Below are 18,233 nucleotides of genomic sequence, written 5' to 3' on the forward strand. Positions count from 1 at the left end.
CCCTTTGGCATGAAATTTGCTGTGAACTCACTGTCTTAGGAAGTTACAAGGCCCCAGAGCTGTGAGAATTCAGACAAAAAATGGACACTGTAAGGGATGTCAAGAATATATAACATTATATTTTTTTAGGCACCGAGCTTCGTGTGGAAGGATTATAAAACCTGCTTCTAGATGTAAACTGTTGTTCTAGGGAGGAAGGTGCTTGTGAGGGGAGAATGGAGCAGCCAGTCACTCATTTGCCCATGTAGGCCTATCTTATGCAGAGCATCTGAGCTCTCTTCTGGCAAAGATGAAGGACTGGGCTTCACTGACCATATGATCCAATCCAGACTTCTGTGCTTCTCTGCTGATATCAAAACTTCACTATAGCTGTTGATCCACAAAAGTTAAATCTGTTCTTCTGTCCATGACTTCCTTCTCCTTCTGAACTAGTTGGGCAACATTTGCCCAAGATTTTCTTTCCTGAAAATGCCTTTCTCAACATGCTTGTTTTGACAGAGATCACATTAAGAGTTGCCATATAGTGCAAAGAGTCATTTCTACTCTTAGGCAGTCTCACCCTAAGACTGGTCTCAGGATTTGTTCCCAAATCAGAAGCTTCTGCTCCCATTATATTGGGAATCATTTTCCCTTTCTTTTCCCACCCTGAACTCTATTGAAATATCAGACAGCATTTAGACATGGTCGATTACACAAGGCCTGATTGTTCAAGCGCTTGGTCCAGAATAGGGTCAAAATTGCCCGATCTCAACAGTCAGGCAAGCTATTTCCCTCTTTGAACCTGAACATAAAGCTACATGATCTTTCCTTCCAGCTAACTGCTGGGAATGCTTCAATCCAACCCATGAACCAAGAGCGGTTGGGTGTCAGCAGCAAAAATATATGTTGTCCTGAAATCCTTCACAGGATGGGCTAGATATGATGCATCAGTCTCAGCAGATGCTGCTTTTATTGGACTGTTACTTGGCCATCCTGATTGGTAACATCCTGTCATTACAGAATCAGGATTCTGCCTGCTTCCAGACCATCGAATTGTTTATTGCAAGTTTCCTACTTTGCAGAGAGAGAAAATTTCTTCCTACATATCCTATTATTGCTTCTGGTCTTGGCAGAGCTTCTTAGATCTGGGAAGGGTTAAAGTTTTCTGCAGCTTTGGCAAAAGGAGGTAGCTGTTGTTTGAAAAGCCATTTAGATGAGTATCATAAAGAGGAACATCTAGTAAAGCCAGCCAGCTGCTGGGCATTTTTCCATTTGTGTTTGGTTTTGGGGCTCCTGATCTTGTTATGCACAATATATATTAAATTTCACGTAGGACTGTGTCATTGAAAAACAACATAGCTCTGTGAATGCAGGCTGTCTGGCAGAGCTGATGTTCATCACTTCTAGGTTATGTCCCATCTGCGTTGCTTCTCCCAGTCACTGGGACAAGGCTGCCTAGTCATGGTAGTGAAGCCTTTATACTGCTGCTTTGCACAAGTCTGAAAATTATCATACTTGAGTGTTTTTATGGTTGCTTGTTTGGGTTTTTTTTTGTTTTGTTTTGTTTTTTTAAATCTCTTACCAAATTCATCCATCTAAAGGTTCTGTGTGGTTATTTACAGTGGATTGCAGGGTGGGATGATTCCTTAATTATTTTAAAAGTTTGGTCCTCCTGAGCTTTTCCTTTATTCTTAGATGAAAGTAGTATTCACCTTTACTGCCTACTCTTGCTGCATTGCTACATCAGGTCATATATCTGTAATTTGCCTTCCCAGAAATGGCTGTTTTTCACTTGATAATGAGTGAATATTGTGTATGTGAAGCTTTGGTCTGAAAAACAAACAAACAAAAACAGTAGGCATGATTTTAAGGTCTCCTTATCCCAGTTATTTTAACCCTAAGTTCCTTATTTATTGGGTTTCTTCAGTGATCTTCTGCACTTTTTCCCTTGCAGTGAGGCTTCGAGATTGTTTTGCAGCCATGGTTCTTGCAAGGTGTGGGCTGGACAGAACTGACATGTCAATTTTAATCTGGATATAGAGTAAGTAGCAGTAAATATAGGCAGCAGTAAATATAGGCAGCTAAGGAGTGGCTGACGTTTCTATGGGTGTGCTGGCCTGTACTGCAATATGATCTTGTTTACTTTGAAGACAGGCCTTGTTTGTTCCCTTTAGGGTTTAGCTCACCCTCTTCCCCAAGTCATGAAGGTGTCAGAGGATCTAAAACTATCTATCTGAGATGAACTAGCTCACTTGTTTTGTTTCATGCAGGTGAAACCTGGTTCTGAAATTATCCTCCCTTAAGACTCAGATGAGCAAGACCTCTCTTTTGGCAGGGTCTGGGCAAGGCCAAGTTGTCTAGAGCTGGATTGCAGGAAATGTTTTGGGGGAAAGTCCTGATGGCCCCAGCAGGAATGATCTGTGACCTTTCATTGAGAGACCTTGGCCCAGGTTGCGAGGTTGGGTTATGAAGCCCCACTGAAAATGGGGCAGAAGAGTTAGGTGGCAGGGCTCTGTTCCCTGCTATCCTCTAGGCACCATGTTGCAGCTATAATGAAGTCCTGTGGTAAAGAGGAGTAAAACTTGGCATCTTAGCTAGATCCTGCCCAGCTGTCTCATTTTCTTATTGGATTTTTCTTATCTACATGGGGTCCGTAGGTTCTCTGAGAATCATAGAGCAGCTAGGCTCCAGCACCCAGACAGATCCATGTTTCAGAAAAGAATTGATTCCTACTCCTATAAAATTTTAACATGCTTTCAAAGCGTTCAGACAGAAAGATGCTATAGAAATGTAGTTCATCCTGTAGCAGCTGCTACTACTCAAGTGTCTATAATAAGAAAGGATTTACTGAATTTGCAGTTTAGTTCAGCAGTAATCTAAATGTGATATTAGCAGCTAGAAACATCAAAGTCCTTTTCTCCTCTTTGGATTTGCATATGGTAATTGGGAGCATATGCGATGGGGGTTGGGACAGAGGGTTGATGGAGAGAAGGAGCAGCAGCCTGTGAGTCACGGCCTATAACTGGCTGCTGCTGAGTGCCACGTTCCAAATGGTGAGTCACGGAGCAAGAGAGCGAGAACGGAAATGGGAGAAGCTGCTCAGGCTAGTGTCCAGGCAGCAAAGTAGCTGGCATAAGTTTGCTCCTTGGGCAAATGTCTCTAATGTCTCTCTTAAGCCAAAACACTGAAGCAACTTGGGCTTCTGCACTTCTGACCGGGGGGGCACCCACCTCGCGCTGGTTGTGTTTTTGTCAGGAATACCCAGTCTACCTTTTCTTTACTTGCTGCCCATATCGTTACTGTTAGTGAGCCCCTCACCCCTGCCTTGAGCAGCTCCTTGCTGCCATGTGCACTAAGGCTATGATTGATTGGCATATGCTGCTGTTTCCAATTTGAACACTTTGTAATCCTATATAATTCTAGGATGTAATGATACGTTTTGGCTAGGCTTCTTGTCAAGCTGCCCTGGAAACCTCTGGAAAATCATCTGGCTTAGGAAGCACCTAGCTGTGGAAAGAAAAGGGAAATGATCTTTTCAGGAATCATGACTTGCTCAGGACCACGAGATGAACAGAGCTGAGCTGAGGCAGTTGTTTAGGAAATATTTAGTCTTTCTATCTTGCAGCAGCTCCCTGTTAGAATTAGATGCTGGCATATTCACCCTAGGTACCAGTAGACCAGCTTCACCATGTTCCATGTTCCCTGAGGCAAGGAGACAGGGCTGGAAGCTTAGGGAGAAACAAACTACTAGTATTTCTTTTTAAACCTTTTCTTTCACTAAATGTGCTGAATGATTTATTAGATGGTTTAATGAAGGTATGAATTTGGCAATGATGTGTTAGCTGGCTAGAAATGAATAAATATCGAAGCAAATACCACTGATTGATTAATTCTATCTTGCAACAACTTAGGCTTCCCAAATCTTCACATCCACCTTCTTTTTTTTACTCAGATAGTTCAATCCTGTGCCCAAGCCACTCATTCCATGCCCCTTGCTGTTCACTCAGACTGTTCTCTGAATGCCCTTCAGCTTACTAGAATTGTCCTGTTAATGTTTTTAAACCATTCAGTGCTTTCTGGCAGCCTTTGGAGTAGCAAAGTTTGCGTTACTGGAATCCTAAAAACTGGTGTCTGAGTCAGTGAGATCTGGGCCCTGCAATCCCCACAAGTGGGTGTCCTATGGAAGGTCTCAAGACTTGACTTTCAGTTTGGATTCTTCTCCCAAACTTCTAGCCTTGAGATAAACTTATAATGAGTAAACTAGATCTATTTTTCCTCACGGAGCAAAAAGATAAATTCTTTTTTCAGCATTTCTGCCGATCCCTGTATTGTAAATGCCTCATAGGAATCCAGGATTCCCGTGGAACAACCTTCAATAGAGCGTACAGCTCCAATACAAAAGGATTTTTGCCAGTTCATTGGTGAGACTGATTTCCCATCCGTTAGCCCTGTCTTTCCATCTTTCACCCTTAAGTGACTTGATTAGTCTTGGTTGATCTGAGGAACATGATGACAATGAAACCGCAGACATACACAAAAAGGCAGAAAGAACTCTCATGGTAAAAGTTTTAGGTTGTATGTTCCGTCTCATGGGTGAAGCACCTGGGGTTTGCAGAAACAGTAATCCGTTCAGAAAAGTCAGTCTCATCATATTTATCTCTTAAATCACTGCATGGCTATTGCATTATATATTATGAGGAACTTGCTTCACTGTCTCTTGAGCTTGGTCACATCGTCTGTGCAGCTGACAGTACTGAGCAGAGAAGGGTATTAAGCCATCAATGATGGAGCTCCAAAAGTGTCATTAGGGCAGTAATAGATAGCGGGGTATGTCTGGAGCTATGTGGCTGCCGCACCTAACATATCAGCACTCGCAGGCATGCCTGGTATTTGCACGAGCCATCTCCTACTTGAAGCAGAGCCATGCAGGCTGGTTGGGAGCCAGCTCGGAAACCTCCTGAAGCTTCTCTGCAAAGCTACAGGGGCAGGAGGTAAAGAATGTTGATGTTTGCAATCAAAATGTCTGCCAAATGGAGGTGCTTAGAGTTACAGTGCTCCCTGCGTGCCTGCGGCGATCTGTTATCTTCTGCCTTGTGCCGCCGTGACACGCTTTTCTAAGCAGGGATCACTGCTGGGTTTACGTTTGCTGTTGTGTCTGTAGGATTGGGGAGGATTCAGCACTTATATTGCAAGTGGCTTGTGGTATTCAGGCCTTGTGGTATTGCAAGTGATAAATGAGAAGACTCAAGTGATTTGGCAAGAAGTGGCAGGTACAGACTGCCTATTCCCATTGCTGAGAATCGTTCCTCACAAAGGGGTGTGAAGGATTTACAGAAAGATCATCAAAGCCTGCAGAATCTGACGCTGTTCTGCCTGATACATTTTAAGCCCCAGTGTCAATCCCAACCTTCCAAACTATGAATATGAGGGGGAGGATCTTTTTATAGTTGTTCCGGTTAGGGAAAAACAAGGAAGGGTATGGCCAGAGATGTATGGAAGGGAGGCTGGGGATCCCTGTAGTAGTAATGTTACTGCATGACTTTGCTGCAGTCCCTGAGATAGCAGGAAGCCAGGAGAGGGGTTCCAAGGGAGATCCAGGTACCCAGGACACAAAAGAAGTCACGCATATCCCTAGGGAAGCTGTTAGAGTGACTCCCAGCAGGAGCTGGCCACATGCTTCCTGCAGCATTGGCCCTCAGAGCCTTGTGCTGGGAACAGTGCAGGCAGAACAGGCATCCGTCTGCTGCTGCATCTGTGACAGTGAATCACAGCCCACTCAGGGAGCCCTTGCTGCCATTGAAACCAAATAGATGGGCAGAGCTGTGTGATGTAGCTAGAGCGCCAGAGAGACAGCTGGGAAATGGCTGTGTGTCAGCTCGCTGGCATTTTGCTGTCAAACGTCAAAGTGTGCCTGCACAAGCCGTGTCCTCCCACAGCAACATCTGCCCCAGAGAGAGGCCTTGTTGCTCAGCCAGGCTTGCCAGCATATAGGTACTGGTGCTGCAAATCTGTTCCCAGCTGTTGCTTGCAGAGAGGCATGACCTAAACCTTACAACCAGCTGTGAAGGTACCTGGAAAAATAGGAGATACCTGAATGGACAGGTGCTAGGAGCTTAGGCCTGTCCTTTTTCCCTTGGTGCTAGCGGGGAATAGGATAAATAGGGGCTACTTCAGCAGTGGTGTGCAAGCTGCTACAGAATGAGACAGCTCTGAATACCATCTTCAGTATATGTGTGTGCTAGGTGCAGAGCCAGGAGCTGCTGGTGGTTCTTGAGCAATGTGAGCTTGGGAATCCCTGATGTAAAAGCTCTCCTGGGAATCAGAGCTGAGAACTGGCTCATTCCTTTCAGCCATGGCAGTGGAGGATGCAGGAAGGTAGCCAGAGGCTTGTCAGACAGAGGAGTCACTGGAGGGGACTGAAGGGTTATATGGGCATTAAGGAATCTATAGTTGGTGGGAGCTTAGGATCACATGATAATCTAGCTGGATGTGGTCCAAGTGTCCTCTCCAGCTCAGAGCCTTATTCTGAGTGAAACATACCAGCAGGAGGAGATGTGAGGATATGGGACCGCCATGCGGCTCTCATAGCCGCATCATAGATCATGCTGATCTCTGGTAGAGTCTAGCCTGATCCACAGGCTTGCCTGCTTGCTAGCACTGGTATTAGCATTAACTCTTACATCAATGAGTGTTTATGTAAACACTAGGTTCATTTCCATCTTCCTATTTTTTTTCCTGCCAACACATCATATGTTTCTGAGATGCACTGTTATGCGTGGGAGGAAAGTGCTTTTGATCAACTTTATTTTAGCTTCTTTTAATTGCTGTTCTTATGCTGTGAACTGGAAGAGTTGAAGCTCCTGATTTTCCTTCTCTAGAGCTGTCTCATTGTTTACATTGCTCTGACTTCTCTTATCCTACTTTTCTCAATTTCTCTTCTGGGTTTTTGTGTGCCCTTGTAGCTCTTCTCCAAATTCAATATCATTCCATAGTCACAAATGCTGAGGTAAGGTAGATGAAGGCCTAGATATTCTGGATGTTATATCCTGAGGTCTGGAGGTTGGTAATGGCAGCAGACGCAGGGGACCTGGTGTCCAGAGCAGGATCACAGCATGGGACTGTGAGCACTGAGGATGCTTAGGTGAGACAGGGGTTGTGGATTACTGACCACAGAGTCTGGGACAGAGTTTGGAGGAGAAGAGTTTGATGTCTAAGAGCTCTAGTCATTCTCAAATCCCTCAAGATCATCCTGGTTCAACATTGTCTTTTGTGGTTTCTCCCTCTCCTTTCTGCCTTAGCTGCTCTTCCTTGCACTCTTCTGCTCTGGCTTCTCTGAAGTATAGAAGGGAATGCAAAAGGGAAAATACCCACCAGGTTTTCCTGGGAGCACTTGCTGTTTGGCCCTCTGGGGCAGCTGGGGAAGGAGGAATAAGCATGTTCCCTGCTCTCCAATGTCAAATTCTGGTTTACTGACCACTGATGGAGCTGAGCTCTTAGTACCCTTTCTGTACGGCTCCTGGGACTGTGGACTTTTACGCTGGTACTTCTGTGAAGTACAGTAGTTAAGTACTGCATATAATGTGACAAGACAGCAGGAAACTGTGAGCCAGGCATCCTAGGACTGTCATCCACAAAGGGTTAGTAGAAAGCAAGGTGCTGTATGTGATCTGTTTAACCTTCAGCAGTAGCTCCCCAAGGGCTCACTGAAGTCATCCACTCCCCATAACGAGAGGCACTTGTGTGCCAAGGCTGTCCTGGACTTCTATATCTCTAATGCTGCAAGATCTTCCAGCACAGTCAAGGATTTTGTTCTTAAAGAAAAGTTCAAGACATTGAGAGGCAGGGAAAAATGCTGAATCCAGTGCAAGAAGATAGACTGCCCTTTTCAGAGGTCATGTATGTGTTGCCTGCTTGCTTTCCTGAGAGTTTTCAGTGCCACCATGACTGCAGAGCAGTGTCCTGAACAGGACCTGTGTAGCACTTCGGTCACTTGAGTGAAATCAGTTTACTATCTTTGAAGAGGTTTGAGAGGGGTCAGTTGGAAGCACAAGTGTTGTGCCAGGAGTCTGGAGGGGGACATGTTGACCTTGCATTGCAATGCTTTCCCTGAAGAAGTAGAGCTGAGGACCTTAGTAATTGTGCTGAGAGAACCTAGTCTGCTCATGGCATGCAATCTTCAGTGTAACCAAAGATGCTTTAAACTGTTAGTGCCTTTCCTGAGAGGTGACTTCCTCTGTTTTTATTTTTTTCCTCTTTTTAGGTATCTGAATTCCCTCATGAGAAGTGTCCTCCCAGCTTCCCATGCACACCCTAACCTGTCCATGGGTCATGCCATCTTAACTGATGTCCTGAAGAGCATTCCTCACCATGGATAGTCCACCCAAGCTGACTGGCGAGACACTGATTGTCCATCACATTCCCCTGGTGCATTGCCAGGTCCCTGACAGACAGTGCTGTTCTGTGAACAAAAGGACCAACCCCTTCTGCCAGCCAGAGATAGGCATCACACAGACCTCTGTCCTTCCAGACAGAGACCTTTCACAGACTGACTCCTTGGTGTACAGCAGTTTTCTCCAAAGCTCGGAAACCTCAGCAGAAGCCTCAGACAACAAAGAGAGCAAAGCAAGGGACTTGATTGTCCCTGGTGTCAGTAAGTGGCACAATCCTTTCCTGCTAAATGAGGGTGAAGACCTCAGCATTTTTGGGGATGACTTGGGTCAAAAATCTTTCCACCTTCACAACTCTCTTGTGTCTGGCAAACCTCCCTTTCACCTGCACGAGCTGTCCTTGCCCCCTTTCCACCTCCACGACTCCAACCATATCGTGAAATCCTGGAACATGGCCAGTCGATCTGGTCTGGTGGATGGGCAAGAGGGCAAAATCAGCAGTGATGATATCCAGAAGAAGAACAATGTCAACAGGTGCCGCCAGGCCTCCGAACGCATGGAGCTGGATGAATGCAGCTGCCGTCGTAGGAGCTCTTCCAGCTTCTCTTTTGATGGTGGTGACCAGGAATGGAACCAGAACACAGGTGATGCACTGAGGAATCAGGATGCTCTGCACAGCCGGACATGCAGCTGCTCCAACTCAGAGCTCCAGCACTGTCGGTGCTATAGTTCATCAAGTCGGTCAGAAGTGATTGACCAGCAGATGGGCTACATCAGTGACTCTTCCTGCAACAGCTCTGATGGAGTGCTGGTAAACTTCAGTGCTCTCTACAACAAAATGAATGACCATTCTCAGTCTAACTTGAATTCAACCAATCTGTCCTGTGACTCTTCCTTCTGCAGCCACTCAGACACAGGAGCTTTTTACCTGGATTTGCATTCGTCACCCACAGAATCCAAGATGTCTTGTGAATCGCATCATCCAGAGAGTTCAGAGAAGGTGTGTGGATGTCACCACTCCTCCTCACCTGTCCTTGATGCTAATTGCAACTCCTACCACCTCCACTGCGAGCCTTGCACTTCAGAGAGCTCAGATTTCACTGCCTGCTTCCAGAGCCAAGCACGGCTTGTTGTGGCCACTCAGAATTATTATAAATTAGTCAGGTGTGACTTGTCTTCCCAGTCATCCCCTAGCCCGGCAGGGTCTTCCATAACTAGCTGCTCAGAAGACCATGCCAAAGGTAGCCCAGCCCAGCCCAATGAATACTACCTGTTTAGAAGGCCTGCCTTGAGACGAGAAGAAAGCAATGCAGAATGCAGTGAAGTGGAGACAAAGGGAGAAACCACACAGAATATTATTGAGGGTCAGGTCTATGTAAATGTATCACCACCAAACCTCAACACAGGCCGACAGCGCTCCAGGAGCTACGATCAGAACCTGGACAGGAGTCCCAACAGCCGGCTGGCCTCTCTGGAGCGCATGGTGAGCTGTCCTGTTATGTTGAGTGAAAGTCCAGCAATACTCATCCAGAGTTCTCCCCCAAAGCGAGTGACATCTTTTGCTGAGCTGGCTAAAGGCAGGAAAAAGAATGGTTCTTCCCCACCCCTCCAGCCCAGTGGTGGTTCCTCCTTGGAGTTCTCTCCTATTCCTGAGACACAGCGGGATTGTCCAACCTTCCTCGAAGAAAGAGCTCACCGCAGCCAGAGTCTTCCACCCATGCCCTTCGTCCATGGCCTGAACCAGATCTGTGAGGGCTTCTGCTTGGCTCACACCTTTGGAGATGGCCAGGCTTTGTGTTCCACCAAAGACTTGGACTCCAGTGAGACCATCCCTGGTGGGCATGGGGCAGGTGAGCAAGCCTCTCTCTCCCTGCTCACAGAGGCCAATGGCTGCTGCTCAGGTAGCTCTGCCAGTGTCCGAGGACAAAGAGATGTTAGAGTCCGAGCAGATGGTAAGGAGCCAAAATAGACAGAATGAAGACATTAAAAAAAAGAAAAGAAAGAAAGAAAAGGCCCCTTTGGGACATGAGGGGAGCAACAGAGGAACCTGCATGGCAGTGGGAGACCATAGCCTACCAGTCTCTGGGGTAAAGCCCTGTTGTGCTTATTTCAGGCCCAGATCAATGCAAGTGTTTTGCCCTTGTATTTCTAGAGCCTTTTGAGTTCCTGTACAGTCCTCCTATACCATGTAAGGGAGGACATGGCATTAGCACTTAGAATCTGTGCAACTTCTTGGAGAATTGTCTTGTTCTGAGTCTGTTTCCTGGAGCTGTTCTCCTCCAGTCCCATAAGAGGCTGCCTTTAGCTCCCGAGACAGGGACTTGAGGGTACGCAGCAGAGTCAGGTTCCTAGCAGAGGCAGGGAAAGGAATAATTAGTTATTTTTTTTAGCTCTTCTTATTTGGAGCCATATAAAGCGGAGGAGAAAGTGTAGCCAGCATCTGCTTCTCAATGCAGATTACATCCTGGACCTGGGCAGGGTCCAGGAAGCTCACACAGTGTCTGTCATGATCGACAGTATGAGCCAGGATGTCCCATTAGCCTGGAATTTCCTGGCTCTATCCTCAACAGTGCATGAGATTGCAGCAAGGATTCCTATGGAGAAATGCTTACCCATCACCAGGGTAATTATTCCAGTTCCCTCTGCAGCAAAGCCCTTTACATGAATTGCTTTCCACACTGATATTGCTACTGCATGTCCTGGGGAGGGAGCTGTGAGACAGCCCTATAGGTGGCTCAAGTATGGCCATTCCTCTAGCATAGCAGATCAGTATCTCTGCCCCAGACAGTGCTTATACCTGCACCCCAGGAAAGAGCCTATCATCTAAAATGAGCTGCTGAGCAGACTGACCAGACGGCTGTGTTAGATAGCCCCTAATGTGCCAGAGCCCTGACTGTTTCCGTTTAATGACATGAACATTTCCAGCAAGAGATGGAAAGAACAATTCTTTCACTGCTAGGGCAGTGTTTTGCACTGCAAGTGTGGGAGAGATTTTAGCCTTTGAAGCAAGAGTTGTGTTTTGACCTATTTGTTTACTGAGCCTTGAACCTGTGCTTGCTGCAGGACAGCTTGGAAAGTAGGTCTCTGCTGGGAGAAGGCAGCGGTGGGAGCAGCCCTGGGTTTGCAGAGGAATTGTTTGGAAGGAGCAAGAGCTGCACAGAGTGGGAGAAGGGGGCAAACAGCAGCTCCCAGGGCAATGTATCCCGGGAGTTCCCACAGCCGTGGCCCTTGTGCAGTCCCTTCCTATCACGTGTAATAGGATGTGACCTGCACATTAGGACTGCATAGAAAATCCGTGCCTGCAGCAGAGAGAGACACAGAGCTGAGAGCAGCCTGAAGCCTGGAATGTCTGAGAAGGGACTAGAGGGAAAGACCACAGAGCTGCCCTGCAAAGTGCTTATAGGGAAGGGGATCTGTCACACCCTGCAGGTAGCACTAGAGCTCTGTTGTAGCCGGTCCTGTGTCCCAGGGTTTATGCTGTAGGCCTGTCTTTTTTTTAGGGCAGGTCCCTGCCCAAAGGCAGATCTGGAGTAAGGGCAGAGGACACCTGCTGTACCATGCAGGGATGCTGTGTGGCTGTCGGCCAAGGAACCCAGCCAGTCCTGCGTGTGCATCCAGTGCTCTGTGTGTGCGCTCACATTCCATTTTGCTTGTGATCTGCCAGGCTCATGATGATTGTTCCTCTGCCCGCCCTCACACTTGGTCCCCTTTTGTCTCCCCGAAGGTGGTGGCACAGACAGCAAACCTGTGGTACGCTACAGCAAGGACCAGCGTCCCACAACTCTGCCCATCCAGCCCTTTGTTTTCCAGCACCATTTCAACAAGCCACCCAAGGCACGTACCCTGCACAGCCATTTTGCCTCTAGCCTTTCTCAGCTCTACGGTCTGGCTAGCAACCGGCCTTCCAGCCAGCAGACCTCCAATTCCCATGCCTCGGCCTCAGCCGCCTCAGCAGAGCCGTTGGGGGCGGCAGGAAGTCGAGCCCACAGCGCGCTCCTGACACAGCGCTCAGCAGATGGGGCTGCATCTCTCAGTGATGGCTGCATTAAGAAGCCTGCCCCTGAGACAACGCAGCCGTCCCCCTTGGGGAGCTACCCTCCTGTGCGATGCAACCTGCCTTTCTTCCAGAGTGTGGACTCCTCTTCCTCGCCCACTGCAGAGAGAGCTGGAGAGAGCCAGCCTCCCAGGAGCAGGTCCTGTCCCGTCTCTGCCAGCTTGCTTCCCACGAGGTCTTCCCCAGCTGTCAGTGCCAGGCAATCTGCTCAAGCCACCAAAGGTGATGCCCTGAGGCAAAAGGAGAAGCCCAAGCCAGTTCCCAAGAAGGAGGCACCACTGGAGCCAAGTCTGCCACTCTCTGAGTACCGACTCCACAGTGGATCCCTCCTGCCCCTCTCAGCGAGTGGTGTGCCCATGAGCAGAGCGGGAGGCCATGCAGAGCCCCACTGGAGGAGTGGCAGCGAGACCAGAAGTTCTAGTTCCCTGAGCAGCATGGGCATACGGCCCCTCAATGGTAGGTACCCATCTGCCAGGCCATGCCAGGCTGGGAGAGCTCCAGCACCCTGTCTGTGGTGCTTTTCTGTACTTCCACCCTCCTATGTAGGCACAACCAAGGGTGAAGTTGCCTCTGGGACTGCAGTGCTCTACAGTCCTATCATCAGTCTGCCTGCAAAAGGAAGTCACAGGCCGAGAGCATGATCCTCCAAATCCTGATCCCTGTGCTGTGTCTCTGGAGAAGGCAGTATGGGGCTGCCAATCCCACAGGTCCCTATGCCAGGTTCTTGTGGCCTAAAACTTGCTCCATCTGTGCCCATAACTATGAGGCCGCTCAGCTGTGCCAAGCTGTGACCTCCACTTGTCTGTCATGTATACATGTTAACGTCCTGAAATGCTGCTGGACTGTAACTAACTTGTTGTCTCTTTGTCCTTTCTCCTCATCCTGTCTCCCTGTTTCCCCTCCACTGTTCACATCTTCCCGCATGGTGCTCGCTGCCTGTGGTGTTCTAGCAAACCACCTATCCCCTCAAGTGCTGAAGTGGCGGGAGTGCAGGCAGAGGAACCCCTTGGGCCTGGACCATGTTTCTGGGCTGCCTGGCTTAGCAGGCAGCCTAGACGAGAGGAAGCAGGAGTCCCAGCTGAACCGGGGGAACCCCATCTTTGAGTTCCCTGGCGCTCTCAACATCAGCCAATTCCACTGCAGGCTGAACGGTGGGCACCACCTCTTTGCTGGGGGTATCTGGGGATTGCCTTAGGACTCAGGTTCAACATCTCAGACCTCATATTTGCTCTGTCTGCTCAGAGAAGGATGCTGCATCTGGTCACAGGGATGTTGAGGAGTAGCAGAAGAGGGTGAAGATTGGCTCACTGATGGGTGCAAGCTATGTGGGGCATCCCTTTTCCACAAGATGAAAGTAGTCCATTCTGGCTCTGGACCAGATTGAAGGTCATGGGGAAAATGAATATCCCGAGAGCCAACTCAGACCTCAGCAAGTGGTCCTGGACTGTGTCCAGCTTGTAGCCCATTTTTCAGCCCTTGGAGATCTAATGTCCGAGTGTCCCAGGGTGTCAGTCTATCTGCCCCAACCCTGGCAGTATGCTGTGTGCTGAGCTTCAGCTCTTATGGGGTGGCTGGCAGTAGTGTGGGGTTCTGTCCTCTCTTTCATGCTCTGTCATTAAGGTTTTTCCCATCCTCCAAAAACTCTGCAGGAGGGGTTGTGAGGAGCAAATTGCTTTTGAATGAACCTTTGCAAGTCCTCTGGGCAGAGCCGTGCGATCTGCCTGTGGAAGGGAGAGTGTTCTTGAGGTCAGCTCTATATCATGAAGCGAGTTTCTCAAAACTTTACAACTTGCACTGCCAACCCCAGCGGTTTCTCCATCCCTCCTTCAGTGTGAATCATCCAGATGGAAATCTAGCATATGAAAGTGCTCCTGCAGAAGTCTGCCTTTGGAGATGGAGAGAGACGATCCCAAAGGATAGGCAGAAGGCACATTGCTTACTGTCTGTGGTTGCCTGCATGTGACAAGTAGAGATACTCTTTGTGCTCTGCTTTTGACCCAGTTCCATCCCTGTTGAGACTGTCTGTACAGCTGTCCTGAGAGTCTGGTGAGGTTTTCTTCAGAAGCAGCCAATGATTGTAAACCTTCCGCAGCATCTTCCAGTGAGGCTGTCCCCTGCCAAATGGAGCCCAGATGTTGGGGCTGAACTGTAGAAGCTTGTGTGAAAAAGCACTGCTGGGGGAGTTACGAGCCTGTTGCCTTGCAGAGGAGTCTCAGGCTGGAGCATGCTAATGTGAGGACTATTGCTGGCGCGGGTGCAGGTTGCCCCTGAGAAAAACAACAGTGTAGGAGAGCCTTTGGTGTAAGGGCTTAGGGCTGATCCTTCTCCTCTCTCTCTTGGCTCTGCAGGACAGTCCATGAGGCAACTCCAGCTTACCTACCCTGACTTCTTCCCTGACTACTACTCACTAGCAGAAAAGCCCCCTGCTGAGTTCTGCCTCTCCCCAGATGGTAACACAGAGTCAATCTCCATCGACTTGCTGCAGAAGAAGGGTGGGTCCATGCCTCTTGTTTGGGAGTGACGGAGTCTGGTGTGGCAGAGTAGTGCTCATCTCTGCCTTATCTCATCTCTGAACAGACATAATGGTTTCTTTTCTTGCCCTTCTTTGCTGTTGGTGTCATGTTGGATGTCCCCTTGTACTGACAGCTGTTTCCGTGGCAGGCTCGTGTGTTCTCTGCACCATACCACCAGCCATGGAATATGTTTGAGGTGCTTGTCCCAGGATGTATGGTGAGAAGGGATCTTAAGTCCACAAGAAAAAGGTGAAGAGAGTAGGCAGGCACAGGAACGTTACCCTAAAGCAGGGCATGTTGCCACCCTGTTGCACTATACAGGAGTTAATCTGAGGATTCATGTGGTGTTGCAGATGTTTGAGATTTTGTAAATGAGTTAAAAGTTCTGTTGGGTTCTAAGCTATATGTTGAAGTGTTTATATAAATGGATGGGAAAAATAAACCAGAACAGGGTATGGCTGTGATGGGGCCTATGCTAGAGGCAGTCTTGGGTATGAGATTGTTGACAGCTACCTCTGTATCATGTCAGAGAGAAGGGATGTGCAGAAGGGTTCCTATGCCTTTACCCAATCTGTTGGCAATTACTCAATGGCAACCTTGCCCCCTATTTGATTTCTGTTCTTGTATCATGTTGATCCAGCTGTCAGATGACCCACTGCTGGTTTGTTACTGAAAGTTATTGCATAGCTTGCCAAATGCATGGCTCCTGCTTTGTCTCCATGCAGGATCAGGGCATTGAAGGACGCTGTGCCTTGTACTCATCTCTGCTCCCACAAGGGATGGTGCATGGAGATGGTATCTCATTCCTTGGAAATCTCAATGGTGTCTTATGTTTCAGACACTTGTAAAAGTCATCTCTACTATCAAATCAGTATTGAGTTAGGAGAGGCTCTGCATGTTTTTGGCAAAGAGGAGACATAAGCTGATCTTGGAAATGCCCCTGCTCGATTTCTTCATGAAGTGTTTGGCTTGGGTCTGTCCTAGAGGCCTCCCAGGCAGCTTTCTGACCATGTCTTTGCCCTCTAGGTCTGGTGAAGGCAATCAACACTGCCATTGACCTGATTGTGGCTTACTTTGGAACCAGCAGAGATCCAGGGGTGAAGGTAAATGCTGCTTTCTCTATGACTTCTCAATGTCATGAGTGACATAGAGGGTGGATAGCGATTGACTTTCCATTCTCTTCCAGCACAAAAACTATGGGCCATCAAATGACACTAGTAGCACTAAGAGCAGGACAAACAAAGGTGGTGGTACATCATGCAGCAGGTAGTAAATCTGTGGCCATATTTGCAGCATGATGCTGGAAGTGCTAAAAGTTTACATGAGTTTAAGGAAACATTGGTCCAATACAGGGAAGAGAAATTCAGTAGGTCTGCTGAACACACAGGAACCATGTCCAGCTTAACAGTCCCTGAGCTGAAAGCAGTTGTAGACTGAGATAGTGTTAAAGTATTGTATTTGTAGTTCTGGTTTGGCTTTTTCTTACATACTTCTTTGTGGCCCTTAATGAGAGGATACCAGGCCATCTGGACCTCTGGTCTGAGGCAATACAGCTACTCTTTTCATCTCATATAGCAGAGAATTATGTCTCCCTCCCCAGCCCTCCCGGTGATCCTGTTCATGCACTAGTACTAAAAAGTGCAGTGCAGTGTCCCCAGTCCCTTGACATACCACAGGTCTCCATGATTATAAAATGTGCTTCTGTCATTGTTCATTGGTGTCCTTCTCTGATGCCTTTCCTGGGAAGACCTGTGTTGGTTCTGTGACAGAACCCTTGAGATGCCTTCAGTAGACAGGTGCCACAGTAGCTGAGTCTGCCACAGTCTTTGCTCTACCTCTATATCAGAATTTGTCTTGTTGTGGGGCTGGGGTTGAATGGAGAAACAGTCTGTGCTAGTCATGGGACATCTGGAACAGGTGGGTGTCCCCTGTGGCCCTTGCCACAAATTCTCTATATCTTCAGAGTGAATCTAAACTGCCTGTGAGGCAGGCTATCCCTGGTTTGTGCTCCCTTTGTCTCCCATTTCTGGAATAACACAGGCAGAACAACCTCACTTCCGCCTGTACCAGCCATTGTTTCTCAGTCCTGTGACAGTCAGCCTGGCTGTGGTGCCTCCTTTCAAAGTTGAATATTCTGCTTTGCTCACGGGAACTCTAAAGCAGAAATGTTACACTGTTTAGATGTGACGACTGCCCTGGAGTGCCATCTTCCAAGAAGAAACTTGACTATGACAGATTCCAAACCCTTCAATCATATCTCAGAGGCCCCCTAATCACAATTGTTGCTGTTGCAGAGATTGTTGTGTAGCAAAACTGGAGCTGTTTGGATTTTCTGACTGTATTTCCACAGCTTCTTACAATTTCACTGTGAATTTCCTAGGCTTTCAGTGTTGATCTGGGGAAAAAAATGCAACATTTTCATATTAATTTATTGGCAGACAGTGATGTACCTACAGCCTCCACATGTTTTTCATATGGGGTTTCATTATGCCTCAGTGTGCCAAGGCCTGAGCATACACCTGTCAAAAGGCAGCACCCATCCCTGATGTTCTCATACTCAATGAATTTCGCAGGATTATTCCTGACCCAGAAGTTCAGCCTCAGTTCAGGGCCTCTGTGGACCTGTGCCAGCCTCACAGTGTAATTCTAGCTCAGCTGGTAAAACCTGTGCTCTCAGCCCGACTGAATGATGTGCAAGGCCTGGGGCTGACCCTTTTCGATTGACCCCTTGACCACTTGAGAACTGCATGCAGCAGAATGTGTCCCTGCTCTGCTGATGCTGGGCTCTTAAATGCTTCCTCATCTCAACCCAGACCCTGTCCAGTCATTTTGCCTCCACCCTGTTTATTTATAGTAATCCCTAGGAATTATAGCTTGGCATGTCACTGAGTCAAGTGTTCCTTAACTCCTCAGTGCAGGAAGTTGCAGTTGGTGCTTCCTGCTTCTAAAATAGTAGCAAGAAAAGCTTTTACAGCAGCACAAAAAGTGCCTACTCTTTTCTTCCTCCTGCAGAACAGCCTTGCTAGATCTTCCTGCTATATATGCTATAGTGAGAACTAAAGACATCCTTTCTAACTAGGATATCCTCTTACCAAGCTGTTGTTTTATCTCAGACTGGAGTAGACACTGCAGGGAACAGTCCAGAAGAGGGGTGTATGTGTGAGGCAGCAGAAATGAAGAGCCAGCTTCTTAGTTTCATTTTGGCCTAGATATTGGCCTATTGGGTGTCTGCAGTAGGCAAATGGGGCTAGACTGTTTGCATATATCAGTACTCCACAGCAGAGTTACCATCATTTCCCT

The 18,233-nt window shown here is 47.8% G+C and overlaps 1 protein-coding gene across 2 annotated transcripts in view; it reads left to right on the forward strand.

The window, feature by feature from the left end:
• The window catches only part of LOC104575843 (AP-4 complex accessory subunit RUSC2), a 57,733-nt gene that overhangs the window by 33,416 nt on the left and 6,084 nt on the right, over window positions 1–18,233 (forward strand). The window contains exons 3-7 of one of the 2 annotated variants that reach the window (XM_088539027.1): window positions 8,240–10,216; window positions 12,091–12,876; window positions 13,371–13,571; window positions 14,769–14,912; window positions 15,960–16,036. In XM_088539027.1, coding sequence (XP_088395153.1) covers window positions 8,347–10,216; window positions 12,091–12,876; window positions 13,371–13,571; window positions 14,769–14,912; window positions 15,960–16,036 — 3,078 coding nt within the window. In that variant the 5' untranslated portion in view covers window positions 8,240–8,346. Of the gene's footprint in view, window positions 1–8,127; window positions 10,217–12,090; window positions 12,877–13,370; window positions 13,572–14,768; window positions 14,913–15,959; window positions 16,037–18,233 lie in introns of those variants that run through there. The other variant, XM_088539026.1, reaches the window with a different exon arrangement.

Source organism: Tinamus guttatus, unplaced genomic scaffold (assembly GCF_059628265.1).
Source record: "Tinamus guttatus ecotype Peru unplaced genomic scaffold, ASM5962826v1 Tinamus_guttatus_pri_ptg001327l, whole genome shotgun sequence".
Lineage (NCBI taxonomy): Eukaryota > Metazoa > Chordata > Aves > Tinamiformes > Tinamidae > Tinamus > Tinamus guttatus.